The sequence below is a fragment of the Melozone crissalis genome, unplaced genomic scaffold (assembly GCF_028551555.1).
Source record: "Melozone crissalis strain CALT ecotype California unplaced genomic scaffold, PUWL_Pcris_2 ptg000008l_1, whole genome shotgun sequence".
Taxonomy (NCBI): Eukaryota; Metazoa; Chordata; class Aves; order Passeriformes; family Passerellidae; genus Melozone; species Melozone crissalis.
The window spans coordinates 11,187,933-11,207,757 of record NW_026535786.1 but is presented as its reverse complement, the minus strand read 5'-3'; the positions used below and the strand labels follow the sequence as shown (position 1 = coordinate 11,207,757).

Here is a 19,825-nt window from a genome sequence, read left to right as displayed (position 1 = left end):
TTGTTAATTTGCTTCTTTAAACAATAGTAGATCAACATAATTGCTAGGAAGACTATTAACAAAATTTTATTAATCAGCGATTTTACCCATGAACTCAGATTCCATCCCAATCCACTAAAAATTTTATCTATCCTGTTTTCTTACATATTTTGTTGAAGCTCATGAATATTTTCTTCTATATTTTCTACAAAGTCCAGCTCATGCTCTAAATCTTGTGTCACATTTGGAATGTGTATGCAGCAATGATAAATTCTGTCTTTTAAGCATCCACAAATCCCATGCTCTTTGAACAGGAGTGTATCCAAAGCCATTCTATTTTATAATGTTATCCTGGAGGTTGCTTGTCGCTGCATGTTTAAATCCATACATCCTTTCCTGGTCACGTTTGCCAGCCTTTCTGTGTGTCCTGTGAGTTGATATCCATTATTTATTCCTGTGTATTACTAAAGGAGTCAATAAACACTCTAAGGCCCAACTAACTTTCACTCCAGATGAAGGCTCATTCCATCCCTCCTCCATGTTTGACCTTCTCACACGTTCCAACTGCAGGTTTTCTACTGTTCCCCTAAAACGAGCTTTCTTCCTAATTGGACATAAAGCTGGCATACTCAATGTAATTTGCTTTTCTTTACCATCTAAAGGTAGAGGAGTTGTCCAAGTCCTATCACTAATTGCCCATACAAAATGTCCAAGGCTCCTAACAGTAGCTCTACTGCAACTAAAAAGAAATAGGTTCCCCTCCTATCAGTCAATTGGAGGTTGTTTCTGAGGCCTCAGAACATCCATGCTTTAAATTAGTAGTTAAAGAAGGAATAGCCTGTATTACCTATCAACAGGACTACAATTATATATGCTCTCACATTTCCACCACGACACTGGCTTTTCCTTTACTTGATATCAGGTTCTCCTTTCTTGCACAAATGGCCAATTTGCAAAAACTAAGCCCTCCCAAGAAGAACACCAAGGGGCCTTTGCCATATACTGAAATTGATAAAATATTGTCATAGAGCAAATGGAGTCACAGTATGCCTCCTTTTCTTTTGTCTGATTAGTTTTGCCACATGCCCATTCCATAAAGATTTGGCTCACATTTTTCTTTATTTGTTCATGATAAGAACACAATTCTACTGTCTGAAATCTACCTATTTTGGTGAAAATATAATTTGGAAATTTCTCACAATCAGCTCTTCCATTGTTTCCTAATTTTCGCTACCTGCTCCTTCTATCCAATGACAGGTTACTGTTCACAATGTGTGGTTTCATTTTTAGTCAAGTGCATGGTTAAAATTCCCATGGAATGGACTCACCTCCTGCTCTTGGTGTTGGTAAACAAGCGGTAAGCCGTGATACGTTCTGCAAATTGGCAAACTCCTTGATTAATCCTAACATCAAATTCTCCTCTGGAGTTTTTCTTAGGAAGAGGATTAATTGCTTTATTTCCGTTTGACTTTTAATTCTATTTGACCTTTCTTCTTGATCTGGGTGGGTGCACTTCTTTCCAAATGACTGAGTTGGCAAATCAAATTCTTTGGTCTCTTTCCAATTCTCAACAACATCCCTGCTTTGAAGTTTGGTATTTCCTACTAACCAGTTCTTGTTTTGGACTTTGTAACACTAGGTCATTTGTTCTTTATTTTCAATGGGCTGGCAACAAAAATCACCTTCACTCAACAAACAATGTTACCGACTGCCATCCTTCAGAATAATAAGGTGTGTCACAGTACCGTTTACCTATGGATTTAACTTTAAAAACAATTGTTTTCTAACTCTTTTTCCCAGCTCCCTTTAAATTTACCAGGATTGAAGTTTGGAATCTGAGTAAAATGGCACTTCAGTTTCAGTGGCTCTCCATCTCTTATTAACACTTCTTGTTGTTAAGTTTTTACCTTGCCCCAGGCTTCCACTAACTTTAGTTTCCAAATTTTTGTCAAATTGATGACTAAAGCCCCACAGAACTTGATTTTCTGCAGAGATTTGTGTTGGCAATGTATTATAGAAGTTACATTTTATAATCTGCCAAAATTTTGCACTAACTTTAAAACCACATTCTCCTTCCCAAAAGTTAAAAACGTAGTTTCTATTGTTATAAATATGCAATTATTTATCATCTTCACCTAAATCCAGTAAATATCCCTCTAGAAAATAATATTTCGTACCTAAACCAGTAAGTTTTTTTTTTATATAAACCCTGTGGTGTTAGTCATTCTTGTCTGACCATTTTTTTTTTTTAATATAGAAACCCCATGGTGTTAGTCAGTCTTGTCTGCCGAATTTAATGTGTGATTTCTGGTTTTACCTGTGTGTAATGAACCCACTGTGCAATTCCTTCCACCTTGAGTGCAGTGTAGGTTACCAGGAGAACTTGATCTGGTCCCTTCCACTTCTGCTGGATTGGCCCACAATTCCAGATTCTGATGCACACCATATCTCCTGGTCAGAAAGGATGTACAGGCAGCTCTAGTCCTACTGATCTGTTGATAGTGATGTATTTTTTAAAACTTTAGAGAGTTCGTTTCAGTGCTATTAAATATTAATTTCAGCAAAATCTTTGAGACTTGTCTTGTCTTGTTAGTGCGACATGGGAAAGTTTTGGGCCATCCCAAAAAAGTTCCAATACCAAAATATACCAGTCCCCATTTTGCCTGGGCAATTCTGCAAAATGAATTTGCCAATACTCTGCATGCAAATTTCTGTGTTTTAGTGGCCTTGGATGTGGCCTTTCTCCTTCCTCAGGATTATTTTATGAAACAAATCACATCTTTTTCAACAACTGATCTAATAATTTCTGTCATCTTTGTGCTTCCTATATTCCTTTATAAAGTAATTTCCATATTCTCTCTTTCCTAATATGTTTCCTGATGTTTTAGTTCTGTTATCTTAGCTATCTAATACATTAATTACCTGCCCCCACAACTTTACCAGTCACTTGCTGGTATTTTCTGTAGCTTCTTAAGATAGGGCTAATTGGCTGTCCTGATTGCTATAACTTGGTTTTTGTTCCCAGACACCCAACTTTTTGCTAGGTATTAGTGCAAGGATATATTTTTCAGCAACTCCTTTAGCTGTTTTGTTGGCGAATTGATTCCCTGTATTAAATGGGGAGTCTCAACACTGAAGAGCTTTACAAAGGCATCATCGGCACTTCTTTCAGCTTTTGCACACTCTGTAGTAGTTAACAAATTTCTTCTTTGTATTTGCTAGGGGCCCCCTATGCTGGTAACAGTTCCCTTTTTTCCCATGTGGTTTCATGGTGTATTATTCCAAACCCATATTTTAAATCAGTCCATATGTTTATCCTTTTACCTTCAGTGATTTCTAGCACTCAGTGTAAGGTCACTAATTCTGCTTTTTGTGCTGCTGTGTTAAAAGGTAAATCCTGGCCTTCTATTACCTGAGTCAAGGTTCCTACTGCATAACCAGCTGCCTGTTTTCTGTTTTGTACCATGCTGCTCCTGCTGGAGTGCAGGTCCAGTTCTGGGTCTGGGATGGGATCGCTCTTGAGATCAGGTCTGCCAAAACACACTCGTTCAATGGTTACCAGTGTTGGGAAAATTAATTCAAGATGCCAGAGGTTTATGTCCAAAAAGGAGACAGAGGAGTCCTGTAACTTTATTCAAATAATGATAGAGACCAGGGAACATTTCCCATGGGGTCTCTCAAATTGCTAGAGGGTGCAGCCTCATTTTTATCCTGATTTCCCAGACTCATTTCCCTCTTTCTTTCTGCTTTGGCTGAGGTATTTCAGAGGTGCAGATTTCCCGAATTGCCTAATACAGACCCCCTTCTATTGTGCACCCCTCCCTCCCTTCTTTGTATCTCTGTTCTTTTTTTCTCAGTCCAGGAATTTAGTGCGACCTTGAGTGAGCAGCAGTCTGTGTCAATTAGTGGAATTCCTCTGGAATTTATGGTTTCTCCCTTTGCTTCTTTCACCTATCAGTATCTGGCTTTATCTACAAGCAGGCACACAGTTTGTTTGTAAAAACACCTCCCTCTCATTCCTTTCACGAGGCAGTCATGAGAAAAGGTCTCTGGGCTTCTTCTGAAGCCTGAAGAAACATGGCTGGGTTTGAAGCAGTGGTTACCTTAATCTCAACATTGTCCTGCTCCAGTAGAGCAGCCTGGTGTTGCAGCATCCTGCTGACAATATCCAACGTCCTCCTTTCTGCTCCAAACCAGCTGTGCCCATGTGGGGTACAAGGCAGCTTTTGTGCCTCTCTGCAGCTACCACCTCTCTCAGGTATCCACCTTTACTTTCATTGTCCAGTTGTTTGGACAGGATACTTTCATGACCCAAAGGCTGCCCCAGTACCCCTAGTGCCAGGTGCATCCTTTCCTGCACAAATAACTCAAATGGTCTGGTTTACGTGTGAGAGTCCCAATGCAGGGGTTGGCATTAAGGTTCCTTTAGGGCTTCAAAGACCCCCCTGACTCAAGGAGTTTATGACAAGTATTTTTGCTGGAGAACCATGCAAGGGTTTTGTCAGTACCTCATAACTGGCTATCCATAACTGACAGCATCTGACTGTACCTAAGAAAGTTTGTATTCCTTGGCTCTGGAGTCTGGCAAGTGGCTTCTTTTCAGCTGCTTTCCAAGCTTTTTTTTCTTGCAAGATCTCAAAATTATTGCTTCTTTGTGTATTTGTGCCATTTTCTTTGACACACTCTATCCAAATAGTCCCAAGAAATTTAATAGACTTACAGCAGGACCGAGGCATTGATTGCTTGTAAAAGTCTTGATTGCTGGTAAAATATCATCCACGCATTGTAGTAAAGTTCTGCCCAGATTTTCTTTTTGCAGCTTTCCAATTTCTTTTTTCTTTTTTTGTTTTTTTTTTTTTATTGTGAGCACAATCCACGTCAGCTGCACCTTCCACCTCGTGTTTGGACTCCCCCACTCAAAAGCAAACAATTTCTATCTGTGCCAGGAGATATTGCAGAAAAAGCCTCCTTAAGATCAAGCATCATAAACCATTTATATTCCCCTTGTCAGTGTTGTCAAGAGTGTGTACGGACCAGCTACTGCTAGATAAATATCAGGGGCTTATTATTAATGGCCCTTAAACCTTGCACTAATCTATAACTGGTAATATCACTATGTTATATTCTAATTCACACTCTTTCAATAACCCATATTCTAAAAATTTTTCAACAAGCTTCTCCAACTTTTTACTTGCCTCCCACTTAAGAGGATATAATTTTTGCTTTACCAGTTTGACTTCAGGTTTGAAAGTAATCCTTGCTGGTTTGGCCACTTTTGATCATCCAGGCATCTCAGTCGTCTATACCAGTGGGGTTAATTCTCTGCCTCCTCTGGGATTTCTTTCAGCTCTTTTTTTATTCCTGTAACATAAAAATCTTTGTCTCAACAGCTTTTGATTCTGGTATTTTAATTTATATTTCTTCACCATGGAAAGTTATTTAAGCACCCAGTTTTCCCAATAAATCTCTTTCCAGTAAGGGCATTGTTGATTCAGGCACATACACAATGGTGTGTCTCCCACTGTTTTCCTAACTTAAATAGTAATGTTTGTAAAAGAAAAGACTGTTTTCTTTCCTCCCTATTGCACCCACAATGCTTACAGGTTTCAAACTAAGTTTTTCTCTACACATAATTAATACCAAATAAGTTGCTCCTATATGATTAAAATTAACTTTTTCATTCCCCAACAGGGAGCATAACTGGTGAGCATGATGGTCTCCATATCTTCTTGACTGAAACATGTGATAAGGGTCCAGTAACTTCTTGGTGAGGTTTGATAGGTTACACATTCCAAACACAGACTAGTGATATTTCTATACTTTACACTTGGCAATTTTCTAATTATAATCATAGCTAACCCTTTAATATTACTTAATTGATTATTTGATCAAAATATTCATAACAATGTGAATGTGTGTCTGTCCACTAAGAACTTGCAGGGGTCACAGATAACAGCCATATGGTTTGTGGAGCTAGAGGTGATGAATGGGAAATGCCTCTGGAGGAGAGATACAGGCATGGCTTAGTGTCAGCCCCTCAAACACTGTGCAGATCTTTGGAGAAAGCTGTTGACAGGCACATTGTAGGCAACAGAGATTTTGCAGTTCAGGAAAGTGCTTATTCCATGTCTTGACTTCATCCCGTGTCATGAACTTCATGTCTATTGCTGTCAGAGCAGAGTCACTGGAATGGGTCGTGTAAACAAACTCATTTTGCACATTAGCCTGCAGGAAGATTTCCCATCAAATCTCTGCTGAGCCCTTTCAGGCTGAGTGTCACCACCTTCTCTTAAATGTGTGAGACACCTCGATCTGCAAGCTGCAAAGAAGTCCATTCCTTACTTATGTGAGTTTTTCATTCCAAGTTAGGTGAGTTTATCACAACCTTGAAATTCATTAATTTCCACCATGAACTTCCATTTGTGTTCTGCTTGTTATGATAGAAGTGCATTCCTAGCAGACCTTATCTGGGGGTATTTGTGATCCTTTCCAGCTTTCAGAAGGTCGCCACAGATACTTACAATGCATTTACAAACAGACATGTCAAAATGAAGACACTGGCTTTACTGTGCATGTCTTTACTTCCTCTTCCAGGCCACACGAGGTTTCCCATTGGGTTAGGGTGGCATACACTGCTTAGCCAACAGCCCACAGTGCTCCCTTTGTCCTTCCCAACCGGAGACAGGCGCCTGCTGAGGCAGCCAGCACCCAATCCAAGAGAGTCAGACAGGCTGATGTCAACATCTGGCAGCAGCTTCAGCATCAGTCCTGTAATCACTGGAGCTCCTTGTCCCTCAGAAGAGACAGGGCTCAGCAATTTTCTTCAGGTATTCCATAAAAAGAGAAATGGAAGCTGTAATCCTCATACTGTCAACTCGTGCCTTTTTGGGATATCCCAGGTAATGGGAAAAAGCCCCAAGACCAGTTCCTGGAGGGACAAATGGCTCTGTAGCTGTTGTAGTGAGGGCTGGCTCTGTGCATCCCGGCAGTGCTGAGTCTGAGGTGGCCTGCTGTCCTGGAGTGCTGGTGGCACGCAGAGTGCGCCATCGCTCGCCCTGGCACAGAGCTGCCTCCTCCATGGGTCCTGCTGCCACCTGCTCCCCTGGGCTCCTTATCTGGGGAACATACCTGCAGAGCCTCTGCAGCACTCTCCAGGCTTATCTAGTCCTTCTTGGATTAGGCTTGGTGTCCCATGAAAGTATTTGTAATGTTTCCAGACCTGATCAGGCAGCGCTGTGCCCAGCCAGGCTCAGCACGGAGCCAGCTGAGCTCCCTGCACCCACAGTGCAGTTAATCCACGAGCAGAACACTGCTGAGTGGCTGGGAACTGCAGCCACTCCTTGGTGTCTTCCTAGGATTGCGAGGTTTGCCTTGGAAGTGTTTTTGCAAGGGGGCTGGCACTGTTGCTGAGCTGCACTGTGCTCCTCCAGCATAGTGGTTAGGTGAACAGCACCTAACCACCAAGTCCCTGTGTGGGACTTGGGAGCTACGATCTTTCCTAAATATTTCCACAGAAAATTCCTATAACAACATTCAAAAAGACCATAAAGAAAGGCAGTGGGAGGGGGTTTTTTTACAAATCTCAAAATAAATGGATTTTGCCCCTTTGCACTCTTATCCATATACTCATCAGTATCATAGAATACTCTGGATATTGGAGGGGGCCCACAAGGATCAAATCTAAGTCCAATTCCAAGATGTGTGCATCTTAGTGGCCTGGCCACGATCACTTATGTGCAAGAGAGTGCAGGGTACATACTGGTTCTCAGTGTTAGGAAAATTAATCCACAAGCATCAGAGGTTTATGTCCAAAAATGAGACAGAGGAGTCCTTTTGCTTTATTTGAATAGAGGGAGAGGCCATGGGGCCTTTCTCTGGGGTCTCTTAAATTTCTGGAGGACATAGCTTCCCTTTTTATCCTAATTTCCTGGGCACATTTCCCTTCTCTCTTTCCCCATTGTCTGAGGTACTGAAGATTTCTCTCTAATGTATAACCCTCCTGTTATAACTAATAAATGATAAAGCCAAATCAATAATCAATAAAAAGGTTTTTATTTCGCGACCGAGATTCAGTCTCCGATAGCCCAAATCAAAGGGGCAGCGTCGAGCCCGGGATCGGCGCTGGGTGAACACAGATCCGACCTCTACTGCTTCGGATCCCCTCTGTTCACCAGTGCAGTCTCTGCCGGGCTGCTTTTATACGGTTTTTTCCGCCTGGGGCAGAGTTTCTCCCATTCTTCTCCTGCTTCACATATTCATGTTGTTTCCTTTTCTCTGTGCTGGGCTGGGCTAAACCATTTCTGGGAAGCGATGAATGTTGATTTTCGAGTTAGGGGAACCTGGCATTGGGATGCACAACCTTGATGAATCTGACTATCCTGATCATAGATACTTATCGAGTATTCATCGCTTGGGTATCTCTGGACTGTCCCGGGAAAGGGCCCATCTTCACGAAGCCAGGTCTTTGCATTTGCTAATTAGGTTTTTTCCTCTTCCCTACATCTGTGATTTCACAATTTGTGAAGAAATTCCCTTCCCCTCGTCGTTTTAAATCTTTAAGAATTTTTCGTACAAGCACAACTTAGTTCATGTATATTTTACACAGGCACGGATTATTCCATAACATATATATCACACTCCCTTTTAAATTTTAATTGATATGGAATTTAGGGGTTTTCCTTCCCCATTGTTTCTTTCATGTTTCAATGTCTAATTTTATTTATCAGCCAACCTAAAGTTTATTTGTAAAAGCAAATACATTTTCCCATTCATCAATCAGTGGAATCTTTCCCATTGTTTCTTTTATCTCCCAGTGCTAGTTTTATCTACCAGCAGACTCACAGCTTTGTAAAGAATCCGCTATTTCTCTTATCAGTAAGCAAAGTCTGACAAGACATGAGTTAACCAACAGCTGTTTTAATAAAATATTAATAGAAATAGCAGTGTAGACAACAAGTAAGTCTAAGACCCCTTCAGATGCTGGGCACGCAGTGTTCAGGCAGCATTGTTCAAAACCCTGTTGGTTTGGTAGGGAGGGTGACGAAGCTTTGCTGACACTTTGTGAGCGAAGTGTCTCATGAGTGGTATTGGTGAGCACAAAGTTGTGGCAGCAAGATCTGGCAGCACACAAGGCAGGAGCACCGTGCTTTCCACTGAGCTGAGCTACAGGCGTTTCAGGGAAGGTCTGTGCGCCACACAGAACAGCTGCGACCCTGCAAGGAGTGTCCTACACAGGAGAATAAATCACGTTTTCCTGCCAGGGAATCATTATCATGCATTTGAAACTCAGAATCAGGCTTCAAAGAGATGGTTGAATTATTACATTTTGTAACTGGAAGCTCCTCAGGCCCCCACAGCCCAGCCGAGGCGGGAGGAAAGGAGGCGGGAGCCCTGCTGGGGGCAGGCGTGTTTGGGTACGTCATTCCCAGGCACCAGCTGAGGTCCGGCAAAGTTCTCCGGTCTCGTTTTCCCCCCTCACGTGTGCCAGCAGAGCCGGGGTGTGCCTTGTGCTGGGGCAGGGACAGCAGGGAGGACAGCGCCGCCAGAGCCCGCCGCGAAGGAGAAGCCATGTACCCCAGAAGGATGAGAGGGTAAAAGAAATTAAAACAAAAAAAAAAAAAAAAAAAAGAAAGAAAGAAAGCAGTCCTGCTTCAGCTCTGTGTTGTTGCTGCTGCTGCGACCCGAGGGCGTCCCTGGCCGTGCAGCCCCGGGAGGGGAAGGGAGGGAGGGAGGGAACGAGGGCTTTGTGTCCCGGCGGGCTCGGGGTCGGGCCGTGCTGGGGGCGCTGGGAAAGGGCGAGGGCAGCGCTGGTCCCTGAGCGGGACCTTGGTCCCCTGTGTCACTGCGGTGCACCAGGGGCTGCACTGGGCTCCCAGCCTGCTGGGGAAGCTCCCGGTGGCTTGGAAGCTGTCCCGGGAGCCATAAAGCAGTGAGGAGCAGCGGGCACTGCGGAAAGCCCCGGGAAGTGTTGGGGTGTTGGGGCAGGGCTGGGCGGGAACTGGCTGGCCCCGACGCCGGGCTGCCAGAGGGGCTGGAAGTGTCTCAGACCATTTTCTGTTCCAGGGAGGGGGAAGTTTTAATGCAAGTAAGAAAAGAAGTGTAAAGAATTGTTATAAATGAGAAGCGTGACTAGGCCGATATTCAAGCAGCAATCAATTTATTAATTAATATGGTAAAGTATGAGCAATACAGTGCTGGGTACAGCCGGAGAAGTTTTCCCTCCAACTGCACATCGATAGTTGAGGCTTACAGGTATTTATAGGGGTACTCATAACCTTTCTCAGCAGTTTCTATTCCGTATTTTCACATCACAGTTCTATACACTATTGTGATTTCGTTTTTCTCAGGATGTATCCCAGAAAGGAGTATCCCCAGATGGTGGGGGTCCAATTTCCGAAAGAAGAAAGACAAATCCCATCTGGTGAAGTCCAGCTCCCCAGATGTGGGTCCACCTTTTAATTGCAAGGACTGTTGTTGGGGAGGCTGGAACAGGAAAGCCTTATAAATATGATTGCCTGGCAAAAGATTTTGAGAATATAGAAACTATAAGTGAGATTGAAATGAAAGCAAGTTTTGAGATCCCTTAGTTATTGAACAACTGGAAAACAATAGTGTGGCCAGCCGAAGGTAATCCCCTCTTGATGAAACAATGTCCTCTGCAAGCAGGCAGGTCCAAGGGTCAGAGCAGACTCTGCAGCTTGGCAGATAGGGCCCAAAGAGTAAGATTTAGGGTTTAAAATGTAACACAGTATGGTAATGTAGTGATTCTTATCGGTTGTATGGAAATGTTATAGGATATGCATGCTGTAGTAGATTGGTTGATAAGAATCTGAATATTCAACACTAAAGATGATTTATTGTATTGTAACGGGAACTTCGCTCTCTTCTGCACTTCTTTTTCTTCCTCTCTTCTTCTTCCTCTCTTTCCTCGCTCTCTTCCTCCTCTCTTCCTCTTCTCTTTTTGCGCTCACCTCTGCACTTCTTCACCCCCTCCTTTCTACATGCTCTCCACTCTTAAACCTTTGCCGTTTACTCTTTTACACTTTAAGCCTCTCTTCTCTCAGGCCTGCTCCGAGCTGCGGCTGGCAGCTCCCAGCGGGCCCTTCACCCACGCCCTTTGCAATAAACTACAAGTTATACCACTTGGCTTCAAAGAGATCTCGTCTCCGTCCGTCCCTACCGTGCGTGACCCCCGTTGCTCCTACAGACTCTCCCACAGGCTGTCTTACAGACTTTCTTACAGACTATAAATCCCATAACAGTGATGTCCAGCTTCCCTTGGTCGAAACTATTAATCCTTGAGTTGATGTTCATCTTCCTTTCTCAAGCTGCTTCTCACTGTTTTGTTAAGGTGTGAGATAAGCATGTTTCCTTTTAATATATTCTAAAGCTATAGTTTCAAAGATCCTTACTACAAGCAATATTCTAAAATTATTCTTCAAAAGGTTATTATCGGAAAACTCTTTAAGGCTTAGCTACAAGCAAAGAGCAACATCCTTAATGCTTTAATTCAAATGCTCCTAAATCAACTAAGGTTAATTGAGAACAAAGGATAGGTTCAAAGGCCTTCTTCCATGCTTTACTTTCCTCAGTTATTATTACAATTCGTCTTTTTAACTGTCCCATGGTCGGTTTCCACACATATTACAATCAGAAATACACACATTGCCTGTAGGTACCTGACACGAAACACAGCTGTGTATTTCACAGAATGCACTTGGTAAAGAAGTGCCTCGGTTGTGCAAAGCATTAGCAAGGGACAAAAAAACGTGGATTGGAGAAGTTTTGACAAATTTATGCTCATGTATTTTAGACATTGTCATTATTACTGTTATTATCGTGCAATGAGCAGAGTTTTAAATCATTTCTAATAGAAAGTGTTAGAGGAAGGAAGGAAAATTATTAAATGTCTATGATGATGTGGCTTATCACACAGTTTTTGTAAGACATTCGTATTAGGAGCTGTTTTGTGAATTTTAAAATAACCTCATCGCATTCCTGTTCAAGTTATGGATGGTAGGACCATACAATAGGAAATATAGAATTACCACATTTTAAAATGTATTTTGTAATCAGTCAATAAATCTTCAAGGTTTAATGTATGTTTACATAGCAGCTGCATATTAGTGAAAAAGAAAATAAAGCCTAGGAGATAGTTATGTTGCTGTCATCCCTCTGTCATTTTCTGCCCTAATTCCTCTAAACATTTTGGGGTACAGTCCATTTTTCATATTATTAGTCATACTTTACAGTGCATTTCTCTGCAGCTCTCAAATTCTGAAAGGATTACAAGTTCACCTCTATGAGATTGATGGACGTGATTTAGAAAGAAAAATTATAATGTTTTCTTCTTTATAGCTTTAATTATTTGCTAACTATTAATTTTATCTCATATTTGTATCAATAGCTGTTATGTGACTGATTTTTTTTGAGTTAGACTCTATGTGTATGCGTGTACCATGCATGACAATGCTGAACACTTGGTGACAACTACAGGCACTTTAAAAAAGAGTCGAGGTGATTGCATGAATTGGGGCAGTGTATCTGTAAACTCACAATGTAAGTATTCTCTTATCTGACTTGGGGAGAAAAATGAATGCTGCCTTTCTGTATATATTCTGTAGTGTGTGAGTGCTTTATCACAGTTTTAAAATTTCTCATTTGTCCTTCTGGTAGTGTTGTTTAAATTTTCATTAATCTACTATTTAAAAATAGCAAGTAATAGCTGTAGCAAATATTAATAAGAATGCAGACTTTTGGTCATATTTTACTAAGCCGATTACACCATAAATTTCACTCGGCTCAACACATCCCTAAGGTGTCTGTATCTTGAAGATTAGTGTATTTCAAGATTGTTCTAAAGAAATAGCTCTATGTCCCTGAACACAGGACACCCGTTGCAATAGCTTGTTCAGAGTGTGCAGTGTTTTATGGTCAAAACACAGGCAGGAGGGTGCTTAAAACCTATTTAAGTAAGACTTGGAAGTTTTAACTTGTGTGTTATAATCAATGGGAACATCTACAGGTACCTTTGAATTAATTAAATCTCTATAATCTGTTGTGACATTGCTTTCCAAAACCTTAAAGTTATCTTCTGTAAAAATTAGATTAACTGAACTTGGCTTGAATATTGGGAGTTTAATGAATTTTCTTTGGTGAATTTCAACCGGTCACATATTTTATATATTTATTGTGAACATATGATATAATTATATTATGTATATGTTCCCTAAAAATTGAGTTTTACAGAAATTTAAGCTAAAAGACGTTAACTTCCAAATAACATAATATAAATAGAAAAAAGGCATCTCTTTAAACACCTTAAACGAAAAAGCATAAAAATTGAGTCTGTGCTTCAGTTTGTCCCTCTTAGTGTTTTTTTTCAACAAGCTACTAAAGGAATTAGGTATAATAAAATAGCTACTCCTGTACCACAATTAAACATTTAGTTACATTTACATTTACTTTTACATTTACATTTGCATTAACATTTACATAAATTCAATAGAAAGTCTGATAAATAAATCTGCATGTGTGGTTTCTTTGGTTGAAATAAATGGAGTTTACGCGGAGAAGATCGAGAGAGACACACCCCGTGGTTTATAAACTGGTTTGTGTGCGTATGTATTTTAGTGTGCAGGAGGCTGGGATGAGGAAGGAGACGGGGTAAGGAGACAAAGGCTTCTGACAGACTCAGATAAATGAGATACTTTTTTGCATAGGTGATAAGTCCTGCAGATAGAGAATATGTGACAGTTACTTTTTCTGCAAGATTTCATTTGTCCGTGGCTCAGACTGGGGAGTTTTGCAACTTTTTTTGTTGTGCTTTGTGTTTGTTGGTTTGGTTTGGGTTTTGGTTTGTTTGTGGGTTTTTGTTACTAATGAGTACTAATCTATAAATCAATTTACAGGCTTGTTGCTTCTCTCTTTGGAATCTGATCAGTTGTCTACTGTATTTACTCTGAATTATTCTAGTGTGGAAAAACATATATCTGAGGTGCATTCTCATAAATGTCTATATTAGGCAATTGTACAAAGGCTACATAGTGCCTCTGGAGGCTTCATAGTTTATGCATTATGGATAATTACTATGCATAAAAGGTATATTGAAGACTACTGGCAGTTTTTGCATAGGTCCTTAACTAGCAGTATTTAGAAGTCCTTTCTGAACTCAGAAAATATCCATCCTGGGAGTTGCATCTTTTTGCATAAAGTACTTATTTCCTCTTCTCTCAAGCAGGACGGTGCTGACTGTGCTAATCCTTATGAAAGTACAAACAGCAAGAGAATCCAGTAAGGAAAAATATTCAGCTTCATAGTGCATTTATTATTTTTTTTTTGTATTAGTTTTTACGAAATTCACAACAGCTCCCTACATTGAAAAGAGCTACATAGGAGCCTTGTAAAAATGTCTGACAAAAAAAATATAGAGAGCTTTTAGAAACACTCCCACTGATAGGGAAGAGGACAGGCATCCGGAGGGGGAAGGCAGTGAAAGTTCTGCATGCAGCTGTGGAGGAGGGGAGGATTAACAGTTCGAGGTTTGGTTCCTTTAGTTCCTTTACCCTGCCTGGTTCTTGCCTCTCCGTTTTCCTTGCTTCTTGTGCTTTGCCCTTCTCAGTTCTCCTCTGATTTCCTCCACCCTCCCCCTTTTTAATGGAGTACTACTGAAAACAAAGCTGTAACCAGTGATTCCTGGAATTTTCTCTTCTGTTTCAGCATGTATATCTCTAAGAGAGCATTAAGAAAACACTTTGATCCCCGGGAGTATCCAAAGGAGACATACCTACTGTGCGAGCTGGAGTGGCGTGGGGGCATCAGATCTTGGCAGCACTGGGTCAGAAATGACGATTACAACAATTGCCATGCAGAACAGTACTTCCTGGAGGAAATCTTTGAGCCAAGATACTACAATATCTGTGACATGACCTGGTACCTGTCCTATAGCCCCTGCTGGGAGTGCTGTGATGTAATTCGGGATTTCCTGGAGGATCAGACCAATGTGAACATCGACATACACGTGGCACGGCTGTACTATGTAAACTATCCAAGAAACTGCGAGGCCCTCAGGGAACTTAACCGCTTGGAGAAAGTGACCATTAAAGCCATGGAAGCCGAAGGCAAGGTTTCCCATGCTTTGTGGGACTGGGGAGGGGTGAGCTGGTGAACTTTGTGCATGGGTGAATTGGGTATGGGCTTGCTTCTATGGTGCCCCGCGTGTACTCAGCTTCTTTGGGGGCACAACCATCACCATGCAATGAATGAGAGTCACATCCCAAAAAAGGGGTTTAAGTAGTGCAGGAGAAGAGGGGCAGGACCCTTAGCAACCAGATATCTATGAAAATTCTCTTTTGTTTGGAGATACCATCCTTATGTCACTCCTGAGGGAATGGGGGATATGGTCCTTCTCCCTTGTCCTAAATGCAGTTGCTGGGACAAGGCTGGCTGAAGAGCTCCTTTGCAGTTAAGGGAGGGAAAAAAATGCCCAGAGTGAATGATATTGGTTCCAAATATGGAGTGGACAGCATCCATGAGCTGACCTATCCATGGCCAAGCTGTCTCTGTGATATGGACACAAGGAAGTGCTTAAGAAGTCTTGCTTCCTGAACTTCTCTGATATCTGAATAAACTCAGGTTAATTATCTTGCTTCTATTTCTCCAGACTATGATTACTGTCGGGAGACCTTCATACAGCGAGGTGTCCACTGTGATTTCTCGCCCAAGAGGTTTCAATCAGAGATACAGAGGAATCGTGGAAAGCTCGAAGACATCCTTCAGGTCAGTACACTCTGAGAGACAGAGGGGATCACATGAAATGATCTGCACTCTGGGGCAACTGAGCTGTAAAGAGCAGGAAGGAAGCCCTTGTTCACATGTAGCTCTAGTTGGACTGTAAAGAGTTCAGCTAGACTCTTGAGGCTTTTGGCTTTTGGGAAAAGGAATGTACTAAAATCATGGGAACTATCTTGTCCCACTGGGAGAGAAGCACTATGGATATTTTTCCATCATATTGATGCCATCTTGGGTTTTGCCTTTTTTTCTTTTATATGTTCTCTGTATTCTTCGCACATAGACTTGGAGCTCTGTGGCCTATTATTGTATTCTAGCTAGTTTTCTCAGTACTTTCTGTGCCCTTTCCCTGGGCAGGGAGACAAAACAAATTCCAGAGCTCCAAGACCCAGGGGTACAAGGCCTGTATCCTATCTTGGTTCTTCCTGGGATCCAAGGTTGAGAACAAAGTCTTTGAGACACATTTTCATAAACAAATACAGCTAGTACCAAGGGAGGGCTCCAGAGAAGGAGCTTGACCCGGGGCAGAGGTGCATTACCACTTGTCCTCCTAACTGGGGCTTTTTATCAATTATGCTGATTTCCTAAAACCAGTCAAAACTATATTCACCCTGTGTGGCAGGGTTTTTGTGGACATTGTCCATAACTGCCCCTGGAGGCCTCCAAATAAAAATCCACTTTTTTATCTTACCTCCTATACTAAAATTATCTCAGATTTCATTTTTAGGTTGGAAAAGGCAACAATATTATGAAGGAAAAGCTATGCAGTTTTTCTCCTTTGGGTTCCAGGGTGGGAAATTCCTTGATTTTTACCTCCAGTTCCAGTCTCACCTTGGAAACCCTCCACCAGATTCCTTTTTAACCTGGATCTGGGCATGGGTTTCAGTTTGCCAAATGGTGCCACTCAGCCCCTTTCTCTCAATGTCTGCAGTGGTCTGACTCCCCCCAGTTACGGGGCCCCTGCATACTTCACTAAAGTCCCTGCCAGATGCCATTCAGTAACTTCTGTGATTGGTTGGAAGGGTACAGTCTCTGTGAGGTGAGAAAAGCCGTTCAAAATACAACGCCTGCACCCTGGGAAAATTCAGCCTTTGCTTGTGTTTTGTGGCTGGCCTCCTGAAGGGCAGGAGAGAGAAAGGTGTGTTCAACAAGAGTGCTGCAGGTTTGTGGCCCTGGAGACAAGACACTTTGCTTGGATGAACAGGTCCACGTCCTTGGCTGCGAAGGACTGTATTTTTAAAAAAATCTAGCAAAACTAATATAAGCGCTTCAGCATTTTGATTTCAATGCATTAGAATTTTCTGACAAATGCTATTTTTAGTGATTGAGAGTGAAAGAAATCTGTGGCTATGTGAGTCATTGTTTGTTTGGGAAATCCATTTTATATGGCATATGTGGAAAAGTAACACTTTGGGCTATTACAACTAATAGCCTGCTTCTGCCATGTCCATTTCAAATCACAGCAGGTTCAAAGTGCAATTGGAGGACATAAATGTCATACTTCTATTTCTATTTCAGAATCTTCATTTGTAGAATCAAAGAATCACAGAATATCTCAAGTTGAAAGGGAGCCAAAAGATCATCAAGTCCTTCTCCTCCCATGACTACCTAAAACTAAACAACGTGACTAAAATCTTCATCCATGTTATAAACATTTATGTAGCAGTTGGTTTTCACTATAATTTGTTTAGTTTAATTATAAAATTGTAATTGTTTTAAGATAATTAGTGTAAGTCTCAAATTGCTTTTAAGTGTGGTAAAATTTGTAAGTGCTTGTGGGAACGTAAAAGGAGAAATAAGGCTTTTAACGTAAAAGGCTTTTAAAAGATGGAAGTGGGCTTGCAAAAGGTGTCTTTTAAGATATGATTATTATTGCAAAATGTATATCTAAGATAGCATAAGTGAAAAGCAGAAGACCATAAAGGAAGAGTTCCAAGCTTAAGATGGCATCAGAAGAGCACCCTAGACTGCAACTATTGAATTGTGCAAACACTACAAAAATCTGAAGCAAGATTGAAGTCATCCAGCCCAAAATAAATCTGCAAAATCTTCTGAGGGGGTAACACCACTGTAACAGTATAGAAGTCTGCAGACAGAAGAGGTGGGTGTGCCTGGCTGTGGCCTGGCTGCGTGCGCTGTAAGTTTTGCTTTGTGATTATCCCCTCTTATCATTTACTAAAACTCTTAAAAATTTAAGACGAGTGGGCCTCGTTTCTGATATCAGTGAAGAATCTTTTCCTAATATCCAGGCTGAACATCCACTAATGCAGCTTCATTCCATTTACACCAGTCCTATCACTGATCCGTGGTCTCAGGATTACATAAATTTCAGGATTACCTGGTCCCAAGTGGAGAATGCAGCACTTGCTCTTGTAATATTTCATACAATTGGTGACTGCTCAGCTCTTCACTATCCAGATCTCTCTGCAGGGCCTCTTTACCCTCAAGGGAATCCACAGATCCTCCTAGTTTAGTATCATCAGCAAGATTACTGAATTTTGGTTCCTACATTTGATTCCTCCATTCAGATGATTTATAAGACCGTTGAAGATCACTGGCTGTAAAAATGAGCCCCAGGGAGCCCCAGTGGTGGCAGGTCACCAGCCTGATGTAAACCCTTTGGCTGTAATTTTTTGAGCCATCAGCCAGCTGCTCACCCAGAGCCCTCTGGACTTATCTCGCTGTGTGCTGGACATTTTACCCTGGAGGTAAGGTGCTGAGGCCTGAACCAGGATCCTTGAGCCTCACTAACAAAGTGCTATTATCAATATGATATCATTTTTTTGGTGAAACATGTATTCACTTTTCTGTATTTAGAATCTGGACAAGGGCAGGTCTGTTTTTCACTACTTCTATTTTTTCTATCTTTCCTTCTTCCTTTCTCCCTCTGTTTAAAAGTTCAAGTCACTGCTGCCACAGGCTGCCCAGAGATGGCTGTTGCCACATGTTGTTCAGAAAGGTTAAATCTGCAGGCTGTTCAGAAAGGTTTGAATTGTTGCTGCTACAGACTGTTAAACCTATCATACAGTTTTAATTGCTGCAGCCTATAAATAAAACTTTCTAATTGATGGCTTGGTGTTGTTTTGCCTTAATTTAGCCCAAGGCTATTCCAAATGTTGGCTGCCTCAGAGGAGGTGGTCCAGACATCCCCCTCAGGACCTGTAATTGTCTTTCAGAATAACCTTCTCCATAACTTTACCAGGCACTGAAGTGAGACTGACAGGATGTAATCACCAGGGTCTTCCTTCTTACCATTCTTGAAACATTGGAACAGCACTGTCATCTTCCACTTGGCCTGGAACCTTTCCCGACTCCCAAGGCTATTGAAAAACAATGCAAGGTCCTGTAATGATATTGGTCAGCTCATTCAGTGCCTTGGGATGAATCCCATATGGATTCAGGCCCCATAGATTTGTGCTCATCCATCTGGGGCAGCCACTCTTGAACCAGTTCAAAGTTGTCTCTGAGTTATCATCCTCTCAGCTGCAGTCTTCTGTGTTGGGGTCCCAGGGCCCATTATCTGGCAAGAGATGGGCAGGATGCCAAAAGGAGTGTCTCTGGAGACCTGCTGTCCTCTCAGATAGCCTTGTTTCCTACCTCATGATTCAAGAGGAACAGAAGTGAACTTAAAACCACAGAAAATGCCTCACTGGGGCAGAAAGCACAGTGCAGACACTGTATCTAGCTTGGCAGAGGGACTGTTTTTCACAGAGAGCAGGCAATCCTGGCCACCAGCTGTGGTTTGTCATTATCTGTCCCACTACCTCAATACCCACAGTGACTGCATTTGGGAACCCTGCATCTCACCTTCAGTGTCCGTATATGGACCTAGTTTCACCCTGTCCTGCCATCAGCATCCACAGTTTACTGGGGCAGAACATTCCAAAATCTTATAGTTAGCCATGTAAATAAGCACTTGTAACTGTTTTAAACTGATCAACTAATCACAGTGTCAGTTCTTGCTGTAATAATGTCTCATCATTAATCACTGAAACATGTCTGCATTTGATAAACTCTGCTAACCTAGAGGATTTCCCACTGTTTCAGTGGGAGCTCT

The 19,825-nt window shown here is 41.7% G+C and overlaps 1 protein-coding gene across 1 annotated transcript; it reads left to right on the top strand.

Moving 5' to 3' along the window:
- The first annotated feature begins 9,494 nt into the window (after positions 1-9,494).
- Positions 9,495-18,557, top strand: LOC128933096 (C->U-editing enzyme APOBEC-1-like). The gene is made up of 4 exons (XM_054269974.1): positions 9,495-9,569; positions 14,698-15,098; positions 15,641-15,756; positions 17,287-18,557. Exons 1-4 carry the CDS (start codon positions 9,547-9,549, stop codon positions 17,299-17,301), a joined length of 555 nt encoding a protein of 184 aa, XP_054125949.1. The 5' UTR covers positions 9,495-9,546; the 3' UTR covers positions 17,302-18,557.
- Positions 18,558-19,825: the final 1,268 nt, after the last annotated feature.

What these genes read in the sequence shown, in the direction of transcription:
- LOC128933096 (XM_054269974.1), top strand. Translation starts at nt 9,547, where the DNA reads ATGTACCCCAGAAGGATGAGAGG. An exon ending in TACCCCAGAAGGATGAGAGG is followed by an intron (nt 9,570 to 14,697) that starts GTAAAAGAAATT and finishes CTTCTGTTTCAG; the next exon opens with CATGTATATCTCTAAGAGAG. An exon ending in TAAAGCCATGGAAGCCGAAG is followed by an intron (nt 15,099 to 15,640) that starts GCAAGGTTTCCC and finishes CTATTTCTCCAG; the next exon opens with ACTATGATTACTGTCGGGAG.